General features: G+C 37.1%; 1 protein-coding gene across 3 annotated transcripts in view; it reads left to right on the plus strand.

Moving 5' to 3' along the window:
* The window catches only part of mtss1la (MTSS I-BAR domain containing 2a), a 35647-nt gene extending 19957 nt beyond the window's left edge, over positions 1-15690 (plus strand). Inside the window, exons 4-15 of one of the 3 annotated variants that reach the window (XM_079874474.1) lie at positions 3770-3854; positions 6473-6564; positions 6657-6731; positions 8227-8384; positions 9356-9463; positions 9545-9642; positions 10005-10137; positions 10244-10318; positions 10557-10706; positions 10996-11151; positions 12074-12242; positions 14000-15684. In XM_079874474.1, coding sequence (XP_079730600.1) covers positions 3770-3854; positions 6473-6564; positions 6657-6731; positions 8227-8384; positions 9356-9463; positions 9545-9642; positions 10005-10137; positions 10244-10318; positions 10557-10706; positions 10996-11151; positions 12074-12242; positions 14000-14775 — 2075 coding nt within the window. In that variant the 3' untranslated portion in view covers positions 14776-15684. Of the gene's footprint in view, positions 1-3769; positions 3855-6472; positions 6565-6656; positions 6732-8226; positions 8385-9355; positions 9464-9544; positions 9643-10004; positions 10138-10243; positions 10319-10556; positions 10707-10995; positions 11152-12073; positions 12243-13999 lie in introns of all 3 variants that reach the window. The other 2 variants (XM_079874475.1, XM_079874476.1) reach the window with 2 other exon arrangements.
* Positions 15691-26107: the final 10417 nt, after the last annotated feature.

The raw sequence follows: 26107 nt of genomic DNA on the forward strand, positions 1-26107 counted from the left end.
TCACTCCACTCAACAAACGCCCGCACATGCGTACAGAGAGAGAGAGAGAGAGAGAGAGAGAGAGAGAGAGGGCTTATCTGAGAGGTCCGTGGCCACTGGTTCTCAGTTTAGATGGCAGTGAAGGCCGTTACTTTATCAGATGTTTTGACTGAAATAATGTTAGGGTCTCGTTTAGTTGTTTCCACATTGAGGTGGCTAAAACAAACTTTTTTTTAAACATTTACTTTCTTAATGCGGATTCTTCATGTTATCGTGAACAATTCATCTATGCACGTTATTCTTTAAAACAAAAATTCACACTTGTAGTTGCGCAATAAGTTGTACCGCTATAAAATGATTTTCATTCTCAGTTGAGGTCACCAGTGAACCAGCAAGGTCAAAAGTGAGAATTATGTAAGCATTTACTCATGTCGTTCCAAACCTATGCACTGTGAAAATGATTTTTCAAAGTTGTAAATAAAACAAATATTATTGGAGTACATTTCATAAAAAAAAAAAAAAAATACTTTTTAAATTTTTTCAGTGTATGACTTTCTTCTGTAGAACATAAAACAAGATATTTTGAAAAATGAAAAAGTGTTTTTTGTCTATACAATGAAAGTCAGACATGTTGTTTTGAACAGCACTGACTTTCATTGGATGGACAAAAACAGTTTTTTTAAAATGACCTTTTCTGTATTCCCCTGAAAAAAGCAAGCCATACAGGTTTGAAACGACATGAGGGTGAGTAGATCATGATAAAATGTTCATATTTGGGTGAACTATCCCTTTAAATAGCCATTGATCACATGAGTAGTTCCTCAAGGGTTCACAGATCTGCTAAATAGCTTCCCAGTCGTGGGCAGGTGTTGGAGGCAGTGAGAGTCTGACTGAATGGAGCATCTGAAGCCTGGTCACGTGATCTGAAGGAAGGTTGTGGGAGTTGTGTGTGTCCGGCCAGGGTGGGAGGCCAGGGGACTCCTGGATACAGGAAGTCTCTGAACGCTTTCAGGATGGAGCTGTCAGCTGATCCCTCAAGGGAAGGGAAGAGGATGCTGGCAGGTGTGTGAGTGTGTGTCTTTGTGTAGCATATCATCTTGACTGTAGCAGTGACGTTGAGAAGGTCTGTTTTTGAGATAAAGAAGCCTTCGTTTTTGAGCTAAAGTGCAGCTGTGAACTTTGCATTGAGCCATGCAAATGTGTGTGTGTGTACTGGTGACCTACATTATGAGGACCCAAAGTTCTTATATTGCAGAGTATATTCAGGTTTCATGCCCCTCTACATTATAGGGACATGCCGATCTCCTCATAATTCAAAGTGCTAAAAAAACATACTAAACAATTTTTAAAATGTAAAAATGCAGCTCTCTGCGATGGGTAGGTTTTAGTGTTAGGGGCTAGAAAATCTCATTAGCTCAGTATAAAAACATCTATGCCTATGTGTGTGTACCTGGTATTCCCTACGTTATGGTGACCAAATATTCCCACAAGGATAGGAATACCAGTCATTTTTGACCTTGTGGGGACATTTCTTTGGTCCCCAGGTTTTAAATTATAAGTGTGTGTGTTGACAGCTCTGTTATGTTTCAACACCAGTAGCGTTGAACTTGATTTGCCTCGCTGAAGACCTTTGGGAATAGGTTGCGAGATGTGCATGCTCTTAGACAAGCACACTGTGTACTGACAGTAGGACTTTCTCTCAGCAGTCAGACACCTTGGGATGGACCTGTGGGTCTGTGCCAAATGCGATACACAGGGATTTTTTAAAAAAAAATTGCCATATAATTTCCTGAGTACAGCTCTTCAGACCGAGGATTCAGATGGCTGATCTTTAACCTTCATTTCTTCTTATTCACACCTGGTTTGGCCACCATTCAATCTGTCAGTGCCCCACCCAATGGGACAAATGTGAAATCATTGGTTTGAAGAATTTTAAAAGCTTAAAAATCTTCAAATGTTTACTTTACTCGTATCTGAAGCCGTGCCTCTTCGCGATGAACTCCCATGTTGGAGGCTGTTTGTTTTGAGGGTTTTCAGTTCTGGTGTTTCAGTAGTTGTGTGTGTGTTTCATTGAGAGTGTGTGTTTGTGCATGTGTGGTATAGGAGGGCAGGTTATTGCCGGCCTCTCCCATTCTCTCCTGTAATAATGGTGTTTAGGAAACATGAGCAGACAGGAAAGGCAGATACAGAGTGGAAGAATAGAGGGATATCCCTTTACCGGGTTCCCTCCTTTTCCCTTTGGACCTGGATGGAGAGATGGAGAGTGCGGCAGTGCTGTTCTTCTGGGCTGCTTCTATTTCTTATTGCACACACACACATTTATTATTTGGTGTATAAAAAACACCAAACACCATCATATTCAATTCTTTTAAAACGTTGTGAAATTGACAATCAGTTTGGGTTGTGAACCAAGAATCAGTTCTTTTTCAGAACACTTTTCGAAAAAAATGATAATATGACGCAAGAAGTTCTGCTACATTAACATTTCTCGCACATGCATTCTTCTGCCAGTGCGGACAAAATACGGTAGTAAAGTATGGAGACAGAGTTTGCTGCAATGCTTAGTTCTAGACTACATGTTAGCATTCATTTACTCATCTCATGTGCACAAAAACACATCCAGTATTCCTCAAAATGAATAAAAACAGCGAAATGCAAACTCAGACTATTATTCAAACCTCCAATAATAATTTTATATCTGCTTTTATGCTTCTGTTTACTCTGCCCCCTTGTGGACATTTTTATATGCGTTAAATAACACATATACTTTATGTATTTAATCTCACTTTACTGTCTTTGCTGCTGAGACCTTAGATGATCCAATTCAACCATACTAAGCAAAAATGACTTTAGTTAGCCTAAACATCATGTTTGTGTTTTTTTTTTATTGCTGAAGAGTGTTGAACTTTTTTCTCCTGCATCCTATTCTTCTGCAATCCAAAATGGCAGCACAGCTGAAATGTTTATTTGCATTTCCTTCAGCCTAAAGGGCTTTTACTTTTGCCAACAATAGAACTTTTTTTGGTAATAAACAATCAAACAAGCAAGCCCAGTAATTTATTGTTAATATTAATGAATGAAATAGGTTACCACATTTCTGTTTGTTGCATTGATTGTATTGAAGACTTTAAAAAGGCACAGTTAAGAAACTAGAATCATTAAGTGGAATCAATACGAGAACAGTTTATTTATTTACGGTTACAGGTCTAGTTATCATAATCAATCAGATATTCCCTTTTATCCACTGGCCCTTCGAACTCTGTAAGTAGAGACTTAGGCCCTTCTAGCCCGTGTAACCTATTGGCCCTCATAACGGCAGAGTTCAGTCTCATCAGATCTGGCTGCAGGATTGGGGGAAATCTTGGATGAGCTGGTTGTATTAAGGCCCAGGCAGGCCGGGCTTTATAGCTTAAGACCCCATTTTAATTACACTTGGCTGGAGAGGAAAGTTAACACCGCTAAGTAATTGTGTTCAAGGTCACCAAGCGAGTGAGCACTTCTTGATGGATCAGAGCCATGCAGTTTGGGAAGTGTTCTATTTGTGGTCTTTGAAGTTCTGTCTCTTGTGAATATGGTGCAATTATCTTGCTTTTTCACCGACTAAGCACATACTTTTCCCTTTAATATACCTGCTTTAATGCTTCTGATTACTCTGCCCCCTTGTGGTCATTTTTTATATCCGTGATTAAAATCTATATGTGGAAAACAAAGTTGTCTGATGTTTCTAAAAATATTGATTCACGACTCCAATGTTATCTCTTTTTTTAACTTTCATTTGTCTTGTTGTCAGGTGCCACCAGGGATATTGGCTCCGCTTTGACCCGGATGTGCATGCGACACCGCAGCATCGAGGCCAAACTGCGCCACTACACCAAGTGAGTGATCGACCCATCCATGCCGTGACTACTTTCATGCCTTGCTCCCCGCCAGTCAGACGGCACAGACAGGATTTCATGTCTGTGCCAAGCATTGATTTTCCACTGCGGAGATCAGCAAACATCCATAGATCAATCAGCCTGCTCTAAGGCTTTAATGTGCTGTCTTCAGAGAGACCAAATTAGCTCACAGCTCAAAGATTTCAAATGCTGACCTTAACGGAATAGTTCACTCATCCTCATGTCATTCCAAACTACTCTTATTATTTTTTCTCTTCTGTGGAACACAAAAGGAGATGTCAGACAGTGTTCATGCTGTTCCTTTCCAGACCTTGGCTTCATACAGTAACCATTGGCAGTGAAGCAAATATATATATATATATATATATATATATATATATATATACATATATATGAAGAGTTCAGATGCAAAAGCCTCTAAGTGCCATCTGAATCATTTTTATCAAGCTCATATATTTAAGTTCAGTAATTTCACTTAAATGGCAATGAAAATTACCTATGAATTGTCATTTAAGTGAAATTAGTTTGATAAAAATTATCATTCTAGAAGAAAATTTCAGATGGCACTTAGAGGCTTTTGCATCTGAACTCTTCATATATATATATATATATATATATATATATATATATATATATATATTATCTCAGCAATAAAAGAATTGTTCCTTTATCAGGATACTGTATTTAAAGATAGTTTTATAAAATCCAAATAAGCTTTACAGATCTCGATTGAAAAGGGTTTAAACAGTGGTTTTCATGCTTGTTCAATGAACCATAACCAAATATTGCACATGCACTGTGGAACAGTCCTTGGTGCTGAAAAAATTTACTTTTCTTTTTTCTTCATAGGAATGGTACAAAACTTGGTAAAGGTTTTGGCACTTGCTATGTGAACACACACACACAAAAACAAATTCATGGACATGATTCGAACATTTTAAATGGTCCTGAAAAAAACAGTCACACTTGTGTGCTCCTCGCGGTCAAAAATGACCACATTGGAGATGAACGGGAGAATTTCATCTAGTGGAAACTTTTGGTGCTGCGGCCAAACAAAATCTACTGAAAGCTCATTTTTTGAGATGGCTCACATTTTGAACACAACTTGTTTAGATTTATGGCTTTGATTTTCTTACAGTTTTAGAGTAAAACATGTTTTTGAAAATATATAATTCATATAAAAAAAGTATTTTTGCACATTTTTCATAACAATAAACGTAAAATTGTGTAACTTTTTTTAAGTTCACTTTTTAAAGCATTTTTAAAAAAACAATAATCTGCCAAGTGTCGTCTTTGAAAAGATATCATACTTGAGTCTGTGCTCTAAAGCTTTCAAGATTTACAACAGTTTAAGTTGGAAATTTTCAGGAAAAAGTGAATAAATGGATTATAAATACAGAGTAAATATAATTTAGTACCACAAAATATTAAATAAAAAACATTATCAAACTAAAATATAGTACATTAATTTCATTGAAATAAAATAATACATTTCTGTCATTTTTGACCAACTCATGAAGAGCACCAGAGGGTAGTTTATAGGCAGTAGACAATTAAAGGGATAGTTCACTTTGAAATTAAATTTTGGTATGTTTTAGCTTACCTCAAGGGCATCCAAGATGTAGGTGTCTTTTTTTCCGCAGTAGTTTCAATTTTGATATTTTTTTTTCCCCATCGTAAGTACACATTGATGGCCTAAGACACGAAACGAGCGGTTTGTGTGAGAAAACGAACAGTATTTATATCGTTTTTACCTCTTATAACACAGCCACGTCCAAGTGATCTGAGGGCGCGGGCGCTTCCTGCTGTGTGACGTGTACGCAGACTGGTGCATAGATATATGTACACTAGATTGGGAATTGTTTTAATTTGGACTCTGTGCATGCTCTTTGAGACCGTGACCATAGACCTGCATGATATGACTGTCAGACAAGAACGGTTTGACCTAAAAATATCAAAATTGAAACTACTGCGGAAAAAAAGACACCTACATCTTGGATGCCTTCAGGTAAGCTAAAACATACCAAAATTTAATTTCAAAGTGAACTATGCCTTTAAGGTCACAGTTACAATAACTTAGGACACTAAAGAGACTGAATCTGAAAAACAGCAGGAGAATGATGCCCAGGATGCCTGATCACCTGTGTGAACATGCAGCAGGGAGGCATGAGGACTGCAGATGTAGCCAGAGCAATAAACCGCAGTGTTCGTAATTTAAGATGCCTTGGTGGAAGAGTGGAGTAACAACTCAAAGCTACACCTTTGAGTTGACCCCACCTTTGTTCAGAGATTATTAAATTTTTGTTTGTCAAATGTTTGAGAAATGTGTTCAATTTATGTCTCAGTTGTTGAATTATTTTTGTTCATACAAATATTTACACGTTAAGACATTTGCTGTAAATGTAGTTCCATAATAATATTTATATATACATACTGTATATTGTATGTATGTATATGTGTGTTTAAAATATAATTTATATATATTTTGTGTATAACTAACCATAGTTCTGCCCGTTTAATTTTATTGTTGCTATTGATAATACTGCAAACATTTGTTGACCACTGTATTGTTTCTTTTTTGCTGTTTTTGTGCAAAGTGCTCTAATGGAAAAAATGATCGCCCCACTCCAAGACAAGATAGAAGAGTGGAAGAAAACCGCTGCCCTGCTGGATAAAGACCACGCCAAAGGTGGGACTGACTCATCAAAGTGGTCTCAAACCTGTACTTTCTGCAATACTAATGTCTCTGTCCTGAATTTACATCTTCCTTCTGTTCACCAGAGTACAAGCGCTCAAGGCAGGAGATCAAGAAGAAATCATCTGACACAATAAAGCTGCAAAAGAAAGCCAGAAAAGGTCTGTCTCTTTTTTCCCCCCTCTGTCAGCACAATGATTTCCCCTCTCGCTCACACTCTCTATGTGTTTTGTTTTTAGAGGATTTCTGCATTCAGTATGTTAAAGAATCAGTGAATATGTGCCTTGCTGGGGTGTTTTCTCACTCAGCCCCCTCTCTTGCATGCTAACTAATTCTGATGCCAAGATTAATTAGGTCAAATGAAGTTCGAATCAGGTCAAAAGGTCACAGTAGTCCTATTGAATCAGATGACCGACCAGTACCATCTAGCTTTAATTTTATTCGCTTGATTTTAAGGGGATAGTTCACTCAAATGTGAATATTCATATTTAAAAATCTTCATGTTGTTCCAAACCTGTATGACGTTCTTCTGTGGGGCACAAAATAAGTATTTTGAAGGGGAAAATGTATAATTCCATGTATCATAATACATACTCTTGCAATCTCTTCATGGCAATGCTCTTTTTCTCTCTTTCATACTGTGATTGGCTTGGCTTCTGCTTATTAACTGTAGAACTATCAGGTATGTATTCAGGCGAGTTACTTCATCGTTCATCACGTTTAGCATGACTGACATCGATTTCATTTCATCCGAGGTATTTCTGTGTGCATTTCATAAGAACGTTTTAGTGTCCTTTGCGAACGCCCCACACAATTCCATTGTTTGCAAAAGCGCGCTCATTTCATTGTCATTCTTTCCGTCAGACATAATAAGCATCTGTGTTGTGAAAGTAAATCACAATGTGCAATCATGCAATATTTGGTGTGTTTAGATTCGGAGCATCAACTCGATGTCATTTATTTTCATTATATGGTCATGAAGGTTTCCTTGCATGAAGCCTGACAATGCTTGGTTGCTATGTTGACATTATCCACCCTAATCTGTCTTCATCGTGCTGACCCATGGGACATGTGTGTTGACATTTGCATCAAACATTTCATGTGTTAAAAATGCTCAAATGTGTATTTTCAGTTCATTCAGTGCATCTTGGTGTACACTACCGTTAAGAAGTTTGGGATTGGTAAAAATGTTTTTAAAAAGAAGTCTTTTATGCAAAAATACATTAAAAACTGAAATATTGTGAAATATTTGTATGAATTAAAATAGCATTTTTTTCTTTTAATATGTTGTGAAATGTAATTTTATTCCTGTGATGGCAACCATCAGCAGCCATTTCTCCCATCCGGAAATCATTCTAATATGCTGATTTAGTGAAGTAACATTTCTTATTATTATCAACGTTGAAAACAGTGCTAAATATTTTTGTGGAAAGTGCGATATATATTTTTTCAAAATTCTTTGATGAACAGAAAGTTTAAAAGAACTGCATTTATTTTGAATCAAAAAAATAAATAATACATTTCTTATTAATTGATTTATTTCCAAAAATGTTTTACTTACCCCAATCTTTTGAACGGTAATGTAATTTTCCATTCATGGATTGCTTATTCGCCCATGTCTTTATTGTCATTTATCTCTCCTTCTCTTCATCTCAGGGCGAGGAGGACTACAGCCGCAGCTGGACAGTGCCATGCAGGATGTGAATGACATGTACCTGCTGATGGAGGAGACTGAGAAGCAGGCGGTGCGCCGAGCCCTCCTGGAGGAAAGGGGGCGCTACTGCTCTTTCATCAGCTTCCTGCAGCCTGTAGTGGTGAGAATTAAACCCCGTGGTGAAAATCAAGTTTTTAATGTTGTTTATATTTTTAATATGCTTTAAGTCAACACCATTGCTAAGTATTTTCTCCTTAATACTGCAGTGAAAAAAAGATGTTCTCAAAAACACGGTTTGAAACCGCCTGTGTTTCTTACGTCACAAACTACCTTGTAACTAATCACGTCAATGTGCTGGTGGGCTTTAGCATATCATTAAATAGGCTGCGAAGCAGATAAGTCTCAAGAGAAGCCAGGTTACCCCGGTATATTTTTCTTGTTGATATGAAAAGTTGTGTACATTTAGCTATATAGCGGTTGAATTATGTATTTGATGTCTGTTATGATGAATTATATGCCTTTCTCCACTGACGTTCCATGTTGTTCAAAGCGTTTCTATGGATGCTGATTTTTAGAAGGCAGCCGTATGACTTTGAGATGGCGAACGGGAACATGGTTTGTCGTTTGTGTAACATTAGCAACACATTATTAGCTGTTTGATGATAACATAGTAAAGCAAAAGGCTAATCATATTAATTACCGTTATGTGTCTGACGTTGAAGAGAGTGATAAATGAAACACATTTCCATTCTGATACATCGACTTGTAGAAGAGCCTGGAAGAGTGAGTGGAGTCGGGGCTCATTTGCATATTCATGTATCCGCGTATACTAAATGAAGCAAGGGTGTAGAGTGGCATTCAAGCTATTTTAAGGCATGAATACAAAATTTTCACAGGAAAAAACTTTAAATTGCTATTTTGGTGTTCAAATATGAGTTTTACTTCTAGAGGTCTAGCAAGATAATTTCTTCTTTTTTTGTGTGTGTGCAATATATTGTATATATTTTTTTCAGAGGATTTAAAATGGAATCTATCGATCTATCTATCTATCTAAAATTAAATGGCAAAATTTTATTTAATGAATCAAATATCTAATTAATCAAATTAATCAACATCAACCTCTTTCCTCAGATCGGTGAAATTGCCATGCTGGGAGAGGCCACTCACCTTCAGGCCATTATTGATGACCTCACTGTGTTGACCACTGACCCACATAAACTACCAGAGGCCAGTGAACAGGTGCTTAAACATACATATGAAAATCATTTAACACACACACAGATATTAATAATGAGAATATATTAATTTGACTTCCACTAGGTGATTTTGGATCTTAAGGGGTCTGACTACAACTGGTCCTACCAGACCCCACCTTCTTCTCCCAGTAGTGTTGGATCCAGGAAGAGCAGCCTTTGCAGGTGCTTGTCTCATCATTTTTATCACAATTAAGATTTGCCATCAGTGCAAAATTGAATTAATTCATGTCGGCTACTGTTTTATAATGATATTATTAAGCCAAACACTCTTAAAAATAAAGATTCCAAAAGAGGGCTTTCATACTGATGCCATAGAAGAACCATTTTTTGGTTCCCCAAAGAACCTTTCAGTGAACAACTCTCAAAAGAACCATTTTTCCTTACTTTTGTGGAATGAAAAGTTTCAGTGGATGTTAAAGATTTTTATGGAACCATAGATGCCATAAATCATAGATGCCGTAGACCTTATTTTGTTATTTGCTAGTTTTGGGAATAACACTAATGATTCTCTGTGTTCCTCTCAGTTTGGTGCATCTGCCACCAGGTGGCGCTCATCGCCTGAGCAGCGTCTCCTCTCATGATTCTGGATTTGTCTCTCAAGATGCGAACGTGCACTCCAAACCTCCCTCCCCCATGCCGTCTGACATCACTAGCCAGGTCTTTAGCAGTTCAGCTGGTGTTTTGTTTTCATCTGTTATGTTTAATGCTGTTTAATTTCCACATCCATTTCACTGACCTATCTTTATTTATCTCTGGTAAACAGAAGTCCTCCAGTTCTGCATCCTCAGAGGCTTCAGAAACCTGTCAGTCAGTCAGTGAGTGTGGCTCTCCCACAATAGTAAGTATTATTTTATGTCTGGAATTTGAATAAATATATGGTGTAATTACTTAAACTCTTTGGTCGGCACTTTAAACTTACTTTTTTTAAGTTGACAGAACTCTGTTGTCATTATTTGTCTTATATGTTTCTTTGATTTAAAACTTTCAAGCACAATGCTCATATAATGTGTATATGGGCATTATATGGTGTTGTTCTCCGTATTTGATTGGGCCATCCTGTCGTTCCGTTTCCACAGTTCGGGTCATCCTTTGCTACCTTTCGCCCTGCTCACTGTTTTAATGACTCCATCAGGCCTCACTCTTACATACTTCCTGCGTCCCCTTCCTATAATCAATCCCCTGGATCAAACTCCCCTTCACCCACATCAAAGGTTCCTTACTGGAAGGTTTGTTTTTCATTTCGACCATTCGGTCAGCCATTGTTTGCTTTATGTTCTGTTATTCTTTGCAAAACATTATTAATTTTAATTTGTTAACTTTTTATCTCATCCCATTTAATTTCTTTGCCATCAGCTTTTCTTTATTAACCAACATCTGGCTCAGGCTTGCTGGTTATTTTTGTTGATTAAAATGAACATCTACCAAATAAGTCAATTGAAATTGCAGACCCAATGCACAGGTCCTGTCCTATTCTGGCTATATTTCCATGACCCTGAAAACAATGTCCTCTTGCAGCAGGACTGGTCAAAGGCAGGTCACTATGAGCAGACGGCTGTAACCCAACAGCGCAGGACTGAGGCTGCAGAGCCCTCTAGTGGACTGGGAGGAAACGGAATAATTCACCCTGAGGATCCTTATAGGCTTGCTAGGATGAATTCTAAAGATGTCAAGGTCCTGAGAATGTATTTTTTATATATAAAAATATATACAGTACTGGTCAAAAGTTTGGAAACATTACGATTTTTTTATATAAGTCTCTTATGCTCATCAATCCTTGATTTATTTGATCGAAAAAAAAAAACAGAAAAAAAAATATTACAATTTAAAATAATGTTTTTAAAAATATATAATTTATTTCTGTGATGCAAAGCTGAATTTTCATTACTCCAGTCTTCAGTGTCACATGATCCTTCAGAAATCAATCTAATATGCTGATTTATTATCAATGTTGGAAATAGCTGTGCTGCCTAATTTTTTTTTTATAACCTGTGATACTTTTTTCAGTATTCTTTGATGAATAAAAAGTAAAAAAAAAGAACAGCATTTATTTAAAATTGAAATATTTTATAACAATATACACTACCGTTCAAAAGTTTGGGGTCAGTAATTTTTGAAATAAATGAACACTTTTATTCAGCAAGAATGTGTTAAATTGATAAAAAGTAATGGTAAAGATTTATATTGTTAGAAAATTACTATTTTGAATAAATGCTGTTCATCAATGAATCCTAAAAAATTATCACAGGTTCCAAAAGAATATTAAGCAGCAAAACTGTTTTCAACATTGATAATAAATCAGCATATTAGAATGATTTCTGAAGGATCATGTGACACTGAAGACTGGAGTAATGATGCTGAAAATTCAGCTTTGCAGCACAGAAATAAATTCTATTTTAAAGTATATTAAAATAGAAAGCCATTATTTAAATTGTAAAAATATTTCACAATTTTACTGTTTTTTTCGGTATTTTTGATCAAATAAATGCTGGCTTAAGAGCATAAGAGACTTTTATCAAATACATTAAAATTAGTAATGTTTCCAAACGTATATATATATAAATTAATTTTTTCTCTCCTTTTCTTTTCCCCATAGCATGTTAAGCCGATGTCATCTGCCGCTAGTGAGCTGGCTATGGTTCTGACTCGTGGGCTTAGTGTAGATCAGCAGCAGAAGAGCAGCTGTGACTCTCTGCAGTACTCCAGTGGATACAGCACTCAGAACACTACACCATCATGTTCAGAGGACACTATCCCTTCACAGGGTAAGACACACAGACAAACATAAACACACAAAAAAGTACAGTTGCACATGTACAGTTGGTACAGCCTTTAATTGACCAATTTTGATTGCTCACTGGATGCGAATTGTAGATTCAACAGACTGCTGCTAAGTCAACGAAACTGAACTTTAATAATCAAAAAAGCATAGAAATAGTATAATGCAGAAATGATGTAACCAATAAAAATAAAATGTACAGTTTTTCATAGATGTAACAATTTCTATTGATAGTTTTCAGTATTGAATGAACTAAGTTTATGTAAATACACTACCGTATAAAAGTTGGGGGTCCCCGTACTAAAAATAAGTGTATTCAAGTGTGCTATTAGTATACTTTTTTGAAACTGAAAATAAGAAAGTCTACTTTTTATGTAAATATACTTAAAATTGCACTTATAGGAATGGTTCACTTAAAAATGAAAATTCTGTCAACATTTACTCACCCTCAAGTTGTTTCAAACCTGTATGATTTTTTTTCTTCTGTTGAACAGAAAAGAAGAAATTTTGAAGAATGTCGGTAGCCAAACAGTTGATGAACCCCATTGACTTCCACAGTAGAAAAAAAATACTATGGAAGTCAATGGGGTCCATCAACTGTTTGGTTACCGACATTCTACCGAAGTTTGTTTTTCTTTTAAAAATAAATGAATACTTTTATTCAGCAAGGATGCATTGAATTCTGTTCTTTTCAACTTTCGACTTATCAAAAAGTCATGTAAAAAACAATAATAAAGACAATATTCATCATAAAAAAAAAAAGTAAATGCTTTGACTGTGAATTGGTCATATAGGAGACAGGCCTGGGTGTCCCAAATGACCTAGGCTGCCATGGTCAGCTAGAAGAGTAAACATATGTTTTAACATTGGGTGCTTCTCTCACAGAGATAGAGAGAGCAGGTTTCAGTGAACAGACATGTAAATCTCATAAGCTTGAAGAAGTCATTCAAAATATTTAGAAGATAACCTGATTAACAACCACTCAAAGGATATATTTTTAAGCAGCGGTGGATTCAAGAATCCAACCCTTCAATATATATGTATATATGGATCAAACAACATTGGCATTACATATAACATTCAGTGGCACGTGCCACTCAGATACTGATGTGCCACAAACTGACGACAGGTTTGAAAAAAATATTACAGACATTAATACATTTAAATATCACTAAAATAGGCTATTTATTTATCATCTGTCAGTCACTACTGGAGGTGTCACAACATACGGCGACATGTTCCCGTGACACGGTGTCAGTATTCCGCGATAATGTCAGTGGCACTTGCCACTATCCACTGGCACATGTCACAAGGTTTAAGTGGCACATGCCAATGAAAACCGGATATGCCAGTAAGCATAGCGACATGTGCCATTGGCTTCTGTGCGTCATCATACCGGACCACCCAGAATACCCGGTTAAAGTCACTGGTGTATACAGTGTGCTTATAATCAACATTTCTGTTGCATTAGTTTATCTTTATGCATTATGGGATGGCTGCATGAAGTGCTTCCATGTATCTTAGCTTATCTTCTGGAACAGTCTTTGAGTCGAAAGTGTGCTTATGATGCCCTAAGATTATACTAATACTACAAGAGCCACAGTTTTATCAATTTAATAAACTGTACTTGATTCTAAACCTTTTTGCTAACAGACCAAAAACACAAATACGATCCATTGCTTGAAGTCAGAGTTTGTTTGTTGTTTGTTAAATTACATCTTCTCTTCCGTTTTCTCTTTGCAGGATCTGAATATGATTGTTATTCCATGAATGGCGATGGTGATAACGACACACAGACAGACTTCGACAAGTCCTCCACCGTCCCTCGCCATAGCAACCTGGCTCAGAACTACCGGCGTATGATCCAGACCAAGAGGCCCGCCAGCACTGCAGGACTGCACGGAGCAATGGGTGCCCAGGGAACCTCAACAACCAATGGGAAGGGAAGTGGTGTTATAGCCTCAGGAACGGCCACCATTCGTAGAACGCCTTCGTCTAAAACAAACGTGAGACGTACCCCGTCCAGTGTGGGTCCGATCCCTATTCGACCACCTATCGTCCCCGTAAAGACTCCTACTGTCCCAGACTCACCTGGATTCCCCAGCCCTCCTCCTGAGCACAATGGAAGTGAGGAAAGTCTGTACAGTGATGAAACGTTGGAAATTTTAGAGTACAAAGCCTCTCCCAAGCGGATGAGCCTGCCATCGTGGGGAAGAGCTGGCGGTGGGAGTGTCTATGCCCAGCAACACGGAGCTGCGGGCTTCAGTTCAGAAGAAGAGCAGATGCTTGCCGCCAATCGCCACAGTCTGGTGGAGAAGATTGGAGAGCTGGTCGCTAATGCTCAGGCTCTCGGTGAGGGCCAGTTCCCGTTCCCCACGGACCCTCAGGCCAGCCAGGGCCACCAGCAGGAGCAAGGGCATGAGAAAGGGGGAGAAGATATGTTGAAGACCATCCGTAGAGGGGTGCGTCTCAGAAAAGCGGCCTGCAACGACAGATCAGCACCAAGGATCATGCGATAGTTCAGTACTGCGTATCCTGCCAAGTCTATAGCTATAGACTCGCCGAATGAAGAGGAACAATATATAATGTGAGATATGAGAAGATGGTGATTTTTCAGTGTTAAAATCTGGCATCTAACAACTAATAGGCCAGTATCAATGTTACATGTTGAGTGTGTTTGGACACAATACTCATCTGGACTATTATTGTTGTAGTTATATTCACCAGATTTGGACTTGTATCTCTTTGACAGTCATTTTATGATGGACATATTATGGCCTGAAGGACGAGAATGTTATGTTTAAAATGTGTAATAACATACTCTTAATGTTGGTTGTTCCTTTTTTGGAGTCACACTTTGTAATGACTATGGTCTTTATGTTACTTCTATGTAAATGCTATGTTTAAAAAAAAAAAAAAAAAGACATTTCTCTTCCCACAAGTAACTATTCTAAAGAGCCAAAGTCTTGTTCTCAACTGAAAAGCTGCAAAAAATGGCTTATACCGCAGCTCAGTCTCAGATGGACCACACAATCGAATCACCGCACATGCTGTAAACTGCCAAATAAAGCACATCAGTTGTACTAGACCAGAGTAAAGATTGTTTTTGTTGTTGTTGTTGTTGTTGAACAAAAAACTGTTGAATACTTGTGGATAATTTTAGAAATGCGCCATCCATTTTTTATAGGAAATGTCCAGCAGGTGGTGTGAGTTCTTTAATTTATGAAGCAGATGTTTGTTTGTTTGTACACTGTATGATGGTAATGAAATGTTTGTTGGACATTACCATGATTGGAGTGCCATGTAAATATCACTTAATATGAATATGCAGTCATACAGTACAATGGTATATATTACCATGTTTTTGGGTGATACTATAATATGCTTTGAAGCCTTGTGGCCATGTAAATAAAACTAAATATTGGTACAATCATACACTACCATAGTATGTATTGTATAAATTACATATCATTTATAATTTTTGTGCATTACCATGATGATACCATGGTATTATTTGCTTTGAAAGTCCATGCAATACCTATGAATATGCAAATCATATACCAATGTGGTATAGTACTTTTATTATGGTACTACCACAGTAAGCTACTTTGTTTTAAGGATACTGTAATCTCACTAACAATATAGGCCTACTTAGAACTGGCTACCAAGTATGGAAAGGTGTGTGATCCCATTTACTCATTTACAGATCATGAAGGCTCTTTTGATCTTTTGTACTTTTGTTCAGCAGTGCCCGAGATTACCCGCATGTGGGGTTTATGTGACCCATCCCTGCGATTAAATCTAATTGATGGGATAAAGAGCCGGACGTGGGCTGAAGGAGGCGTTTGATGTGGCAGCTGGAGATCGTGAGAATGAGGAAAGGCAAAAGCCTCGGCTCCAGTCACTCATTCACTCACTCACTCATCACATCCCCGTCACCGTCATCCCCCCCCCTTTCCTGATGGAAGGGACCCTCACACTCCGCTCCGGGCTACACATGCAGGGATGTGACACTGGTGCGCATCCCGCCGTCAGTCGCGCAGCAAAGTGGCACGCGTGTCATTCTCCCTGACAGACGCGCTCGTCTGCCTATCCACGTTCCTCCGCTGCAAATGCGAGACATGACTGTATACTGATGGAGCCACGTCGCAAACAAGACAGCGCAGCAGAAATAAACACATCTTGAGCAATGCGATCTGATCTGGAGTATAGGGGGGTGTTTAGAGAGGGACAGCTTTACGCACAGGGACACTTGGGTAAAAGCCTTGCTTGTTTTTTTTTAAACTCTTATCTGCAAAACTGGACTTTTGGGATGAAATTGTATGTTTATCTGTATGAATTTAGAAATGTTCAGTGATTGATCTGTGTATTACATATTTATGGTAGTATTATTTACATAAGGGGTGTGGTCATGGCCACGACATTGGCATGACTCGGGCCTTTACACCAAAACACATTCTATATGGTAGCTTAGATTATACACAAAGTTAATTAAGGGCAAATGAGACATAAGGTAAAATGGGACAGTATGAGTGAACTCGCCCAATGATTGAATTTTTATTTTTATTTTTTTTGCTGACGCCATCGTTGATGTGACGTCATGTAGGTGGGCGGTGCAGGCACTAAACAGGAAGTTGACCCTGAATGGCATAAAGTGAGGTCATAGCTACTTTATTGCACAACCCTTTGATGGAAATATGAATATGATGTAGGCTTACTACTGCAACAAAATCAGTAAAAAAAATGTGCTAATATCACAATTCTATTTTTTTAGAATCAGGTTGTTTTTATTTTGTCCCATCCACCCAAACACATGCTCCCACAAGTTCCCAACAAGTTAAAGTTCAGTTGCGTGAGATTACCATCAAGAACATTTGTAAAGATTAACGTGTAAATGTGTTATATAGGCATGTAACTCTTTGGTATTATGATTTTACAGCATATAGGCCTATGACTACACAATAAGTTAGCAGTAGTCTGTATGAGCCTATAGTAACAGTGCATATCAGTGTGCTTGTGGCCTATTTAACTGTGATTTAACGGTATGACTGACTGAAACATGCATTTTAGATATTAGAATATTAGTGTATACCAGTATGTTTATATTTATAACTCTTTGATTAGGGTTATAGAGCATATATTATGTGGTATTGAAGCCTATACATTATAAGTGACCAGTTTATATAATTCAGTAACTCATGGTACTGAACACTGGCATCAGTGTATTTATTTCTATTCTGATTGTATTAGAGTTTAGAGCAGATGTTTTTTAGCAATTTTTTTTGCTGCACTGGACATAGGCTACAATCTCATTAAATGGTTTTGCAGTTTAGCCATTGATTATTTTTCTAATTATTTTGTCAATATTGTGATCTTGCTGGCCATTAGGTGTGGCTTTTTTTTCTTCCTCTACTGCAGTTGATATTTTTGGAGACACATAACACAAGCTATTTAAAAATAAGTGGTGTACTGATGAGAAATAATTCTTTTGTTCTTTTAAAAACAAAGCCATTGACATAAGCTTGCTGACGGATGCTGATGCTTTCAATACCTCAGAGACCAATGATGAATTACTGCAGACACACAGCGCTGAGCATGCAAATATGTCCAGCTACACTCTGATATTGCAGCAGGGGAGGACAATGTGCTTACATCTTTAAAAAAAAGACTCCCTGTTTGACTATCTCACTCTGCATTAATTTTGTTCATGATGATTAATAATTTGTCACATTAATGTTTCATTTACCATGAGCTTCATGTATATAGTGCCTCATATATATGTTTTTAAGGCTTATAGTGTAGAAATTAATTCTATTACATTGCACTTTGTAACAGTGGTTATACTAATTCTAGTTTGTAGGAAATTTCCTGTATGATCTGGTTTATTCTTAACCCATTTGCTTTTGTGTCTTCATCATTGAATATAGTCTTTAGACAGTCTAAAAAACACTTCATTTTCGAGACAGATTGTCTAATGAAGAGCACTTCCCTTCCGTTTTCTTTTTCATTGCTGTTGCTCTAGGGCCATATGCAAAGCAAAACAGATCCACTTTTGTCTCTAAAATGATTAATTCCATTTCAAAAGCGTTTAGCAACAATTCTTTGCAACAAAAAACTTTTTGTTGTTATTCCTTTACCCTTGCAACACTCTTTGAAGAAAATGTTTTATAGAACCTTAAAGGGTTCTGTCAGGCCAGGCGCGGCACTTCATATAACCTTTTAGGGGTTCCCATCATGGGATAATTTTATGGATTTTGTTTTAATTGATTTTTATTTACATTTTATGAATTAAACTTTAAATATGAAAGTAATCATTTAAGACATTTCTCCATATAGAACCTTTTTGGCATGAAGTGTTCTTTAAAATCAAGTCAAGAACCCTAGGGTTCGATATAAAAACCCAATGGAGTAAGAGTTAAAAAGTGGGATGAAAATGTATCTATGCAATATATATAAAAATGTGTGTCTGTGTGATTTTATGGCAGTATCAGTTATACAGCAACACACAGTATCATTGTTATGAAATATTTCGTTTTGCAATAGTTGTGAAATAAATCATCAGTATTCAGCGGTTTGGTATTGGGTTTGTATAGAGGATTTGTTAGAGCAAGTCAGATGACAATGAAAGAGAGATCAGAGTTTAGCTTATGCAACACCTCAAGGGAAGAAAATGTTCTTTAGCCTCGTGGTCCGTGTTTGTATGTGTCTATGTGGCTTCCAGATGGCAGGGAAGAAAACAGACTGTAGCTGCGGTGGATGGAATCCCTGATGATCTGGAGAGCTCTTTGCCGACAGCGACGTTTGTTATGGTCTTCGATGGCAAGTAGCCGAGTCCAGTGACGCGCTGGGCAGTTCTGACTACCCGCTGAAGGGCTTTCCGGTCTGAGGATGTGCAGCTGTCATACCAGACTGTGATGCAGCAGGTCAGAATGCTTTTAGGAAGTTCTCAATAACTGGATGAGTAGATTGAGTTTGAGATGGGTATTAATTTGAGGATACAGTATGTGGGGAAAGGAATGTCACATGAATCTGTCCAGTCTTTTATTATTATGTTCTATTGAGCAATACAATAGAATCCAATACCCAAATACAATTGTAATCAAAATGATTTAACCCCCATTTCAAATCAGGTTTATTGGCAAAATTTACAGACTCTCAGCTGTTTGCAATGAAACAAATCAAACAAAAGTAAATGAAATAGCTCAACACAACAAATGTTTCAAGTGGTTTTGCCAAATTCAACTGAAAATGCTACTTTTAATGACTTTCCTCATGAGCAATGGCCTCCAGTTCAGTAATATTCTTGGGTTTGGGTGCTGCAACTGCCTTCTTCAAATCCCACCAGAGATTTTCTATCAGGTTCAAGTCAGGTGACTGTGATGGCCACTGTAGAATCTTCCAGAACTTCTTCTGCAACCAAGCCTTGGTGGAATTTGAGGTATATAGGCTATGCTTGGGATCATTATCCTGTTGGAAGGTCCAATGACGCCCAAGCTTCAGCTTCCTCACTGACGGCATGACGTTTTCTCCTAGTATTCCCTGATACTTCAATGAATCCATCTTGCCTTCCACACACTGCAGGTTTCCAGTGTCAGAGGATGCAAAGCAGCCCCAGAGCATCACCGAGCCTCCACCATGCTTAACTGTAGGCAGAGGGTTCTTTTCAGCATATTCTTCATTCTTCTTTCTCCAGACATAATGCTGATCCATAGGGCTGGAATGTTCCAGTTTTGTTTCATCACTCCACAGAACAGAATCCCAAAAGTTCTGTGGCTTATTTATATCATTTTGAGCAAATTGGAGCTGACTTTTCTTGTGCTTTTCGGTCAGTAGTGGTGTACGTCTTGTGGAGTGGAGTTCTGGCATGCGTTTAGTACGCGTCTTACTGTGCAGCTACATCCTCAGTGCCTGTTGCCACCAAGTCTTGCTGCAGGTCTTTTGCAGTCACTCGAGGGTTTTGCCCTGTCCAGGTAGAACCACTATTCCTTTAACTTTGAACTTGCAAACTATGCTTCCAATGGTGTCTATAGGAGCATTTAGTGCCTTAGCTATCTTTTTCTGTCCTGTTCCTTGTTTGCGAAGGGCAATGATATCTTCTCGCAACTTTTTGGACCATTCTGTTGACTTAGACATTTTTCTAACATGCAGTCAAACGTGGCACTCAACAAACCTAGCCAGTTCAGATATTTCATGTGTTCTAGCAAAAGCACACCTGGTGCAACTAATGAAGCCCTTGATTAGTTGCATCAGGTGTGCTTGAGACAACACCTGTTTTGCAGATTTGTGCTGTTGTGAGGGATTCTATTCAGGGGGTTGAATAATTTTGAGACTGCAGAAGTCATTAAGTTGCATTTTCAGTTGAATTTGGGAAAACCACTTGAAACATTTGTTGTGTTGATCTATATAAATGACTTCTGCTTGATTTGTTCATTTCAAACAGCTGAAAGTCTGTACATTTTGCCAGTAAACCTGATTTGAAATGGTGGTTGAATAATTTCGATTACAACTGAATAAGTATGCCAAGTTATATACTTGTATACTTATATACTTGTATAATTATTCTTATATACACTCTTAGAAGAAAGGGTTCTATCAGGCTCTTATAGAACTGTTTAGGTGTTCCCATAAAATGATGAATTCATTTTTTGTTTTGATAAAATTTTATGAATTAAATATACTTTATCACTAGAAAAAAACTGAAATAAATCGTTAAACATGGAAGTATTATGCAAACATTTAAGACATTTATCCTATAGAACTTTTTTGGCATTAATTCAATTAAAATTGAGTCAAGAACCCTAGGGTTCTATATAGAACCCCTTTAACCTTTGTTCTAAGAGTGTACATGACATATAATTATGATAAAATCCATGTATGTCCTTGGATGTGCTTTTTAGGGTTTACTAAACTGTGTGTGAACAAAATATGTTTGTGATTCATTTGTTTGTTATTGGAGTATTGATACACATTTTGTGCTCCTCCCGACAGCCACAAATCATGTTAAATTACTCCATCAGGAGGGACAGTTAATTGCAAAAATGCATTTAAGTCACAGATGATGGATTTTTAGTGAAAATATCCTCCAGATCATAATAAGTACACCTTTCACCTTAATCAAAACATTCAACCTTGAGCCGTCTCTCAATCTTCAGACTAGTTTGAAAGACATATAATACCTGTACATTTATAAGAATAATGTCATATATAACCTCTTTTATAGGCTTCTTACAGGAAGAATGAGACACACATACACTTTCTCTCATTTTCTCTCCCTGCCTGAACTATCAGAGAAAACGCAGGACAGGCCTACCTGAAGATGGAGTCGATGTGTCTCGGACGTCATGTCTCCTGTCAGACGTGTAAGCTGAGAGACAGGAATGGCATGGCCGGTGAAGCCCCAGTGAGCAGGAGGGGTCATCCTTCAGCTCAAAGACAGGCTGAGAGACAGCCACATGGCACACATCTCCAAATGACAGCCTGTCAGTGGCAGGAGATCCACCATACGGCCCTGTCACCTCTCACCTGACTGAACTCGGCCCACTGTATTCTCGCACTGAGGGGAAACTGCGTCACTGTCAAACTAATGGTGGTTAAAGGTGAAAAATTTCCATTTTTGTCATAAGCCCCATCTGTACATTTATATTTTAAGATCAAGACTTAATTATCTATTCAGAGCGGCCTATGACCGTGCCTATGCTGTCATCCAAGAGAGGAAGTTGGATTAGTGGAAATGTGAACGTGGTGATATCTCAGTGATAACTGCCTTAATTAAATGTCTTGCGAGACCAGGGTATATTGTAACACTCTATTGCAATATTTAGTGAATATTTCTCAGGCTAGGTTTATTTTATATCTATGGGTACCTTAAAAGTATTGGCTTCCAAAAGTCTAATAAAAATTATCACCATTATTGCTTGGGGGCAAAAAAAAGCGATTCTTGTTGTGAAATCTTATTGTATCGTTCCGTTCCGATCAATTGGCAAAGTTAAGGCTTTTGTTAGTGGAAATACAATATTCTTTACCGTGTTCAAAATCATTCATCCCTATGGGGAAAAGCACTTAGTTCAGAGTTGACGCTTTGTGATAATGGAGCATGTTGCTACACTATAGGGTAAGTTGTCACAATGAGATTATGATATGATAACATCATTTTTGAGATTTCAGCAAAACATGAAATGATTATGAAAGACCAAAACAAAGATGTGACAACTTGCTCCAATATAAATGTGCAGTATAAACACTGTCCTGAGAACACAGTTCAACCATAAATTACATTACATTTACATTACAATCATTATAGAGCTGAAATGTGCTTTAATGTGTCCTAGCGTGATTTCATTGTGCTTATTTGTTTATCCACCAGCTTTAACAAGAATATGATGTTTTAGAATTGAAAACCCAAATATTATTCTAATATAACATATGAAACCAACATTTTTGGTTTTAAACATTCATAATTGGACTTTTCTACACAATTGTTCCTAAACAAGTTTCATACTGTTGTAATGGAGGCAATACTGTTTTCATTTAACAACCTACTGCAGTTACACTGAATTATTGCAGGGTTAAGAATAACATCCTGATTGTGTCATTGATCAACACTTCCTAGGCTTGTAATCTCTCTGCCTGATCAATACTGAGTCAGAATGAATTGCTAAAAGCAGTATTTGCAGATACTTTCTCTAGTTTGCTTTAATCAACATCATCACTTTCGCTCTGTTTTTAACATTTATAATACACCCAGGTGCTGCCATCTCCAACGCATTCACCTCACCATCTCTTCAAAACAGATTTGTGAGTCTATCCGAGACAAATAACCGGAGTTGGAGAAGGTGAGCCATGCTGTTTTGACACACTGTTAGAACATGATGTTACAGAGCCAGACATCTGACTTGGGAAAAAGGTCATCTGTTCATCATAGATCAAAGTAGAGGACAGCACCTCTCAAAACAGTGGCGGAGAGCGGGCAGGAGGAGATTAAATGAAATCTTCACAACAGGACTGATGGACATGTGGCTCAAATACACCCTCCTGTGAGCTGTAGGGAGGGTGGGTGTCCTGCTGGCAGATGTCCCTTTTCGTTTCAGATCCTGCTTGACAAGATTGCTCTGAGGTGGGGAAGACCAAAGAGGTCTGGGTAATGAGACAGTTGCCTCCTTAATGTTTGCCCTGACATCATTGCACAAGCACAAAAACAAGAAGACATATCTGACTAGTTACGGCCTTTTGAGTATTTTAATGTTCTGAACAGAATGAACTGAGCAAAGTAACAGACTTATTTGCAGAAATCAAACAATGAGCAATAAAATAAGATTTGATAAAACTTACATTTCCTGAAACCATTACATTACATTTCATTAAAATTAACCAGTTCTACTTGATTAAAGTTAGTTTAACCCTTAAACGCATACACGTACCTCAGGTTTTTAGTGACCCGGGAAGTCATTCACTACCCTCCTCCTCATTCATTTGTTTAATACAATACACCAAGAAAAAAATTAATTAAAATGATAAAAGATGTCTGTTTCCCCGTTCATTTAAAAAAAAAAAATGTATAGGGTCACTAACGACCCGAGGTGTGTAACAGTGTAAGTATAATAATTAAATCTTTGATGACTGAATAAGTGCAATTGACCTTTATTCCACAAGGTGGCCATGTCTGATACACAATGATGAAGTGACGTTTCGTTTCACTCATAGTTACCGCAGGCAGAAAACAAAAGAATAGGAAGTATCATCAGCAAAACTTGAAATGGCTCAGCGATTTACTGCAGAGCAAGTACTAAACGCAATCAAATATTAGTGTCACTGTCGCTTGATGGTGGATCTGTTGAGGAAGCTGTCAGCGATCAAAATATTGATTTTGAAGATGTTGAATATGATAGTTTTGAGAATTTATTTGAGATGGCGAATATGAGCCAGATGCTGAATGTTCTGGGAAATGAGCTCTGATGAGGACAGTGATGATGGTATACAACATCTGCTCAAACTGAACCATTCCAAGCTCCAAAAGGTAACAAAATATGCTTTCTTTTATTAATTGTTACTCTAATATCAGTAGAGTTTTATTATTATGACTGGTAGAGATCCATCCGTGTTAGATAGATCCGGGTCACTATACATACCTGAATGTGTAATAATGATTGGCGAAACATTCATGCATTTAAGGTTAAATGAACAGTTCTGTGTGTTTGGACAGATATGTGTGTATACAGTCTTTATTTCGTTCATTTGCAACTGTGGTTTGTTTGGTTTAGTTCTCCTGACCTCAGTCAACAAACCCTCTGCATCCCATTCAGTGAGGACCAATACAGGATGTCACTGGCAGACCTTGCCTTGCATTTGATTTATGTTGCTCTAAAAGTAAAAATCAAAGATCCTCTCTAATGCAGCTCGGTGGCAGTGGGATGATATATGATGCAGCAGAGCAGTTAAATGAGAGCACTATATCTCTGCCTGTGTTTTAATGGCACGGTCAGAACTCTGACCCCACATCTGAATGACTTTACAGTACTTAAAAAGACATCCTCAGACAGTGCTGATTTGTAAAAGAAAGTCCTCAGGGCAAGCTTGTTTTGGCCATGCAGTTTTGATTACACAAGAGACTGTTTTCAGGAAATACAACAGAGACATGCACAACAAACGTCTTTTATTGTTTTTCAGTAGAATTTGACCTTAATAAGAGGCTTAAAATAAAAACATTGAGACAGAAATGTAGTACATTTTTAATTGTGGCAAATGTTATTTTGTTGCTCATTGTTTGATGCAGTAACGATTCAGATTTATCATCTCGCTTTAAAAAAAACCAAAATGTGATAAAAACAGTATTACGTATTAGGATAATCATTAGGATAATCATGTATTATGGAAGTATGTTGTAGTGATATTCATTACTTTATGCACAAAAACATGTCAATCACAATTTATAACTTCCAAGTCCTAAATGCTTTACAGGTCAGTTCATACAGGCCTACATTAAATATGAATATCTATGATAAAAAAAAAAGTTTCATGACATTTATAAATATATGTATACATCAGAGATGCAATAATGGTTATTGTTATTATTGAAAGTTGTGATAAAGAATTTTGAGCATGATATTTAAGGGATTGACAACCTGAGAAAAATAGTTAACCTTTGCAGATAAAAGGTTAACTAACCCTTTAATAGACCCAAGCACTTATGAAATCCAGTTGAAGAATACTGTATTGCGTAAACTCTGTATGATAAGCACAAATATATATCAATGCAACACTTTACAATAAAGTCTCTTTGTTAACATTAGTTAATGTATTAACTAAAATGAACTATTTGTTTCTGTATTTGTTTATCTTTGTTAACGTTAGTTAATAAAAATACAGCTGTTCATTGTTCAAGTTACTTTACAGTGCATTAATGTAAACAAATACAACTTTTGATTTGAATAATGTATTAGTAAATGTTGAAATTAACTAAAAAAGATTATTAAATGCTCTAGAAGTGCAGTTCTACTAATGAAACCTTATTGTAATATCGTTCATTAAATATTGGAGATTATTTCTTTTCCATCTATGATCTGGTTACAGGCTTGCTAAATAAACCATAATACCTTTTTACGCATGCAAGGCAAGCATTTCTGCTTGCATCTATATATTTTTTTTCAATATTTTTTAAAGCATGTCTTATTTACACATCAAACAAATATATTTTTTATGACAGTGGTTTCAAACAGCGTCTTTTAATTAAAGGTAAACTGACATAAATGCAGAATTGTGAAAAATGTACTAACAATTAATGGACATCAACCGTTTATGCTTAAAACTGTAAAATCTGTAAAAACACTGAACATTGTTTGTTGTTATTGTTACAAA

The sequence above is a fragment of the Squalius cephalus genome, assembly GCF_949319135.1.
Source record: "Squalius cephalus genome assembly, chromosome: 6".
Taxonomy (NCBI): Eukaryota; Metazoa; Chordata; class Actinopteri; order Cypriniformes; family Leuciscidae; genus Squalius; species Squalius cephalus.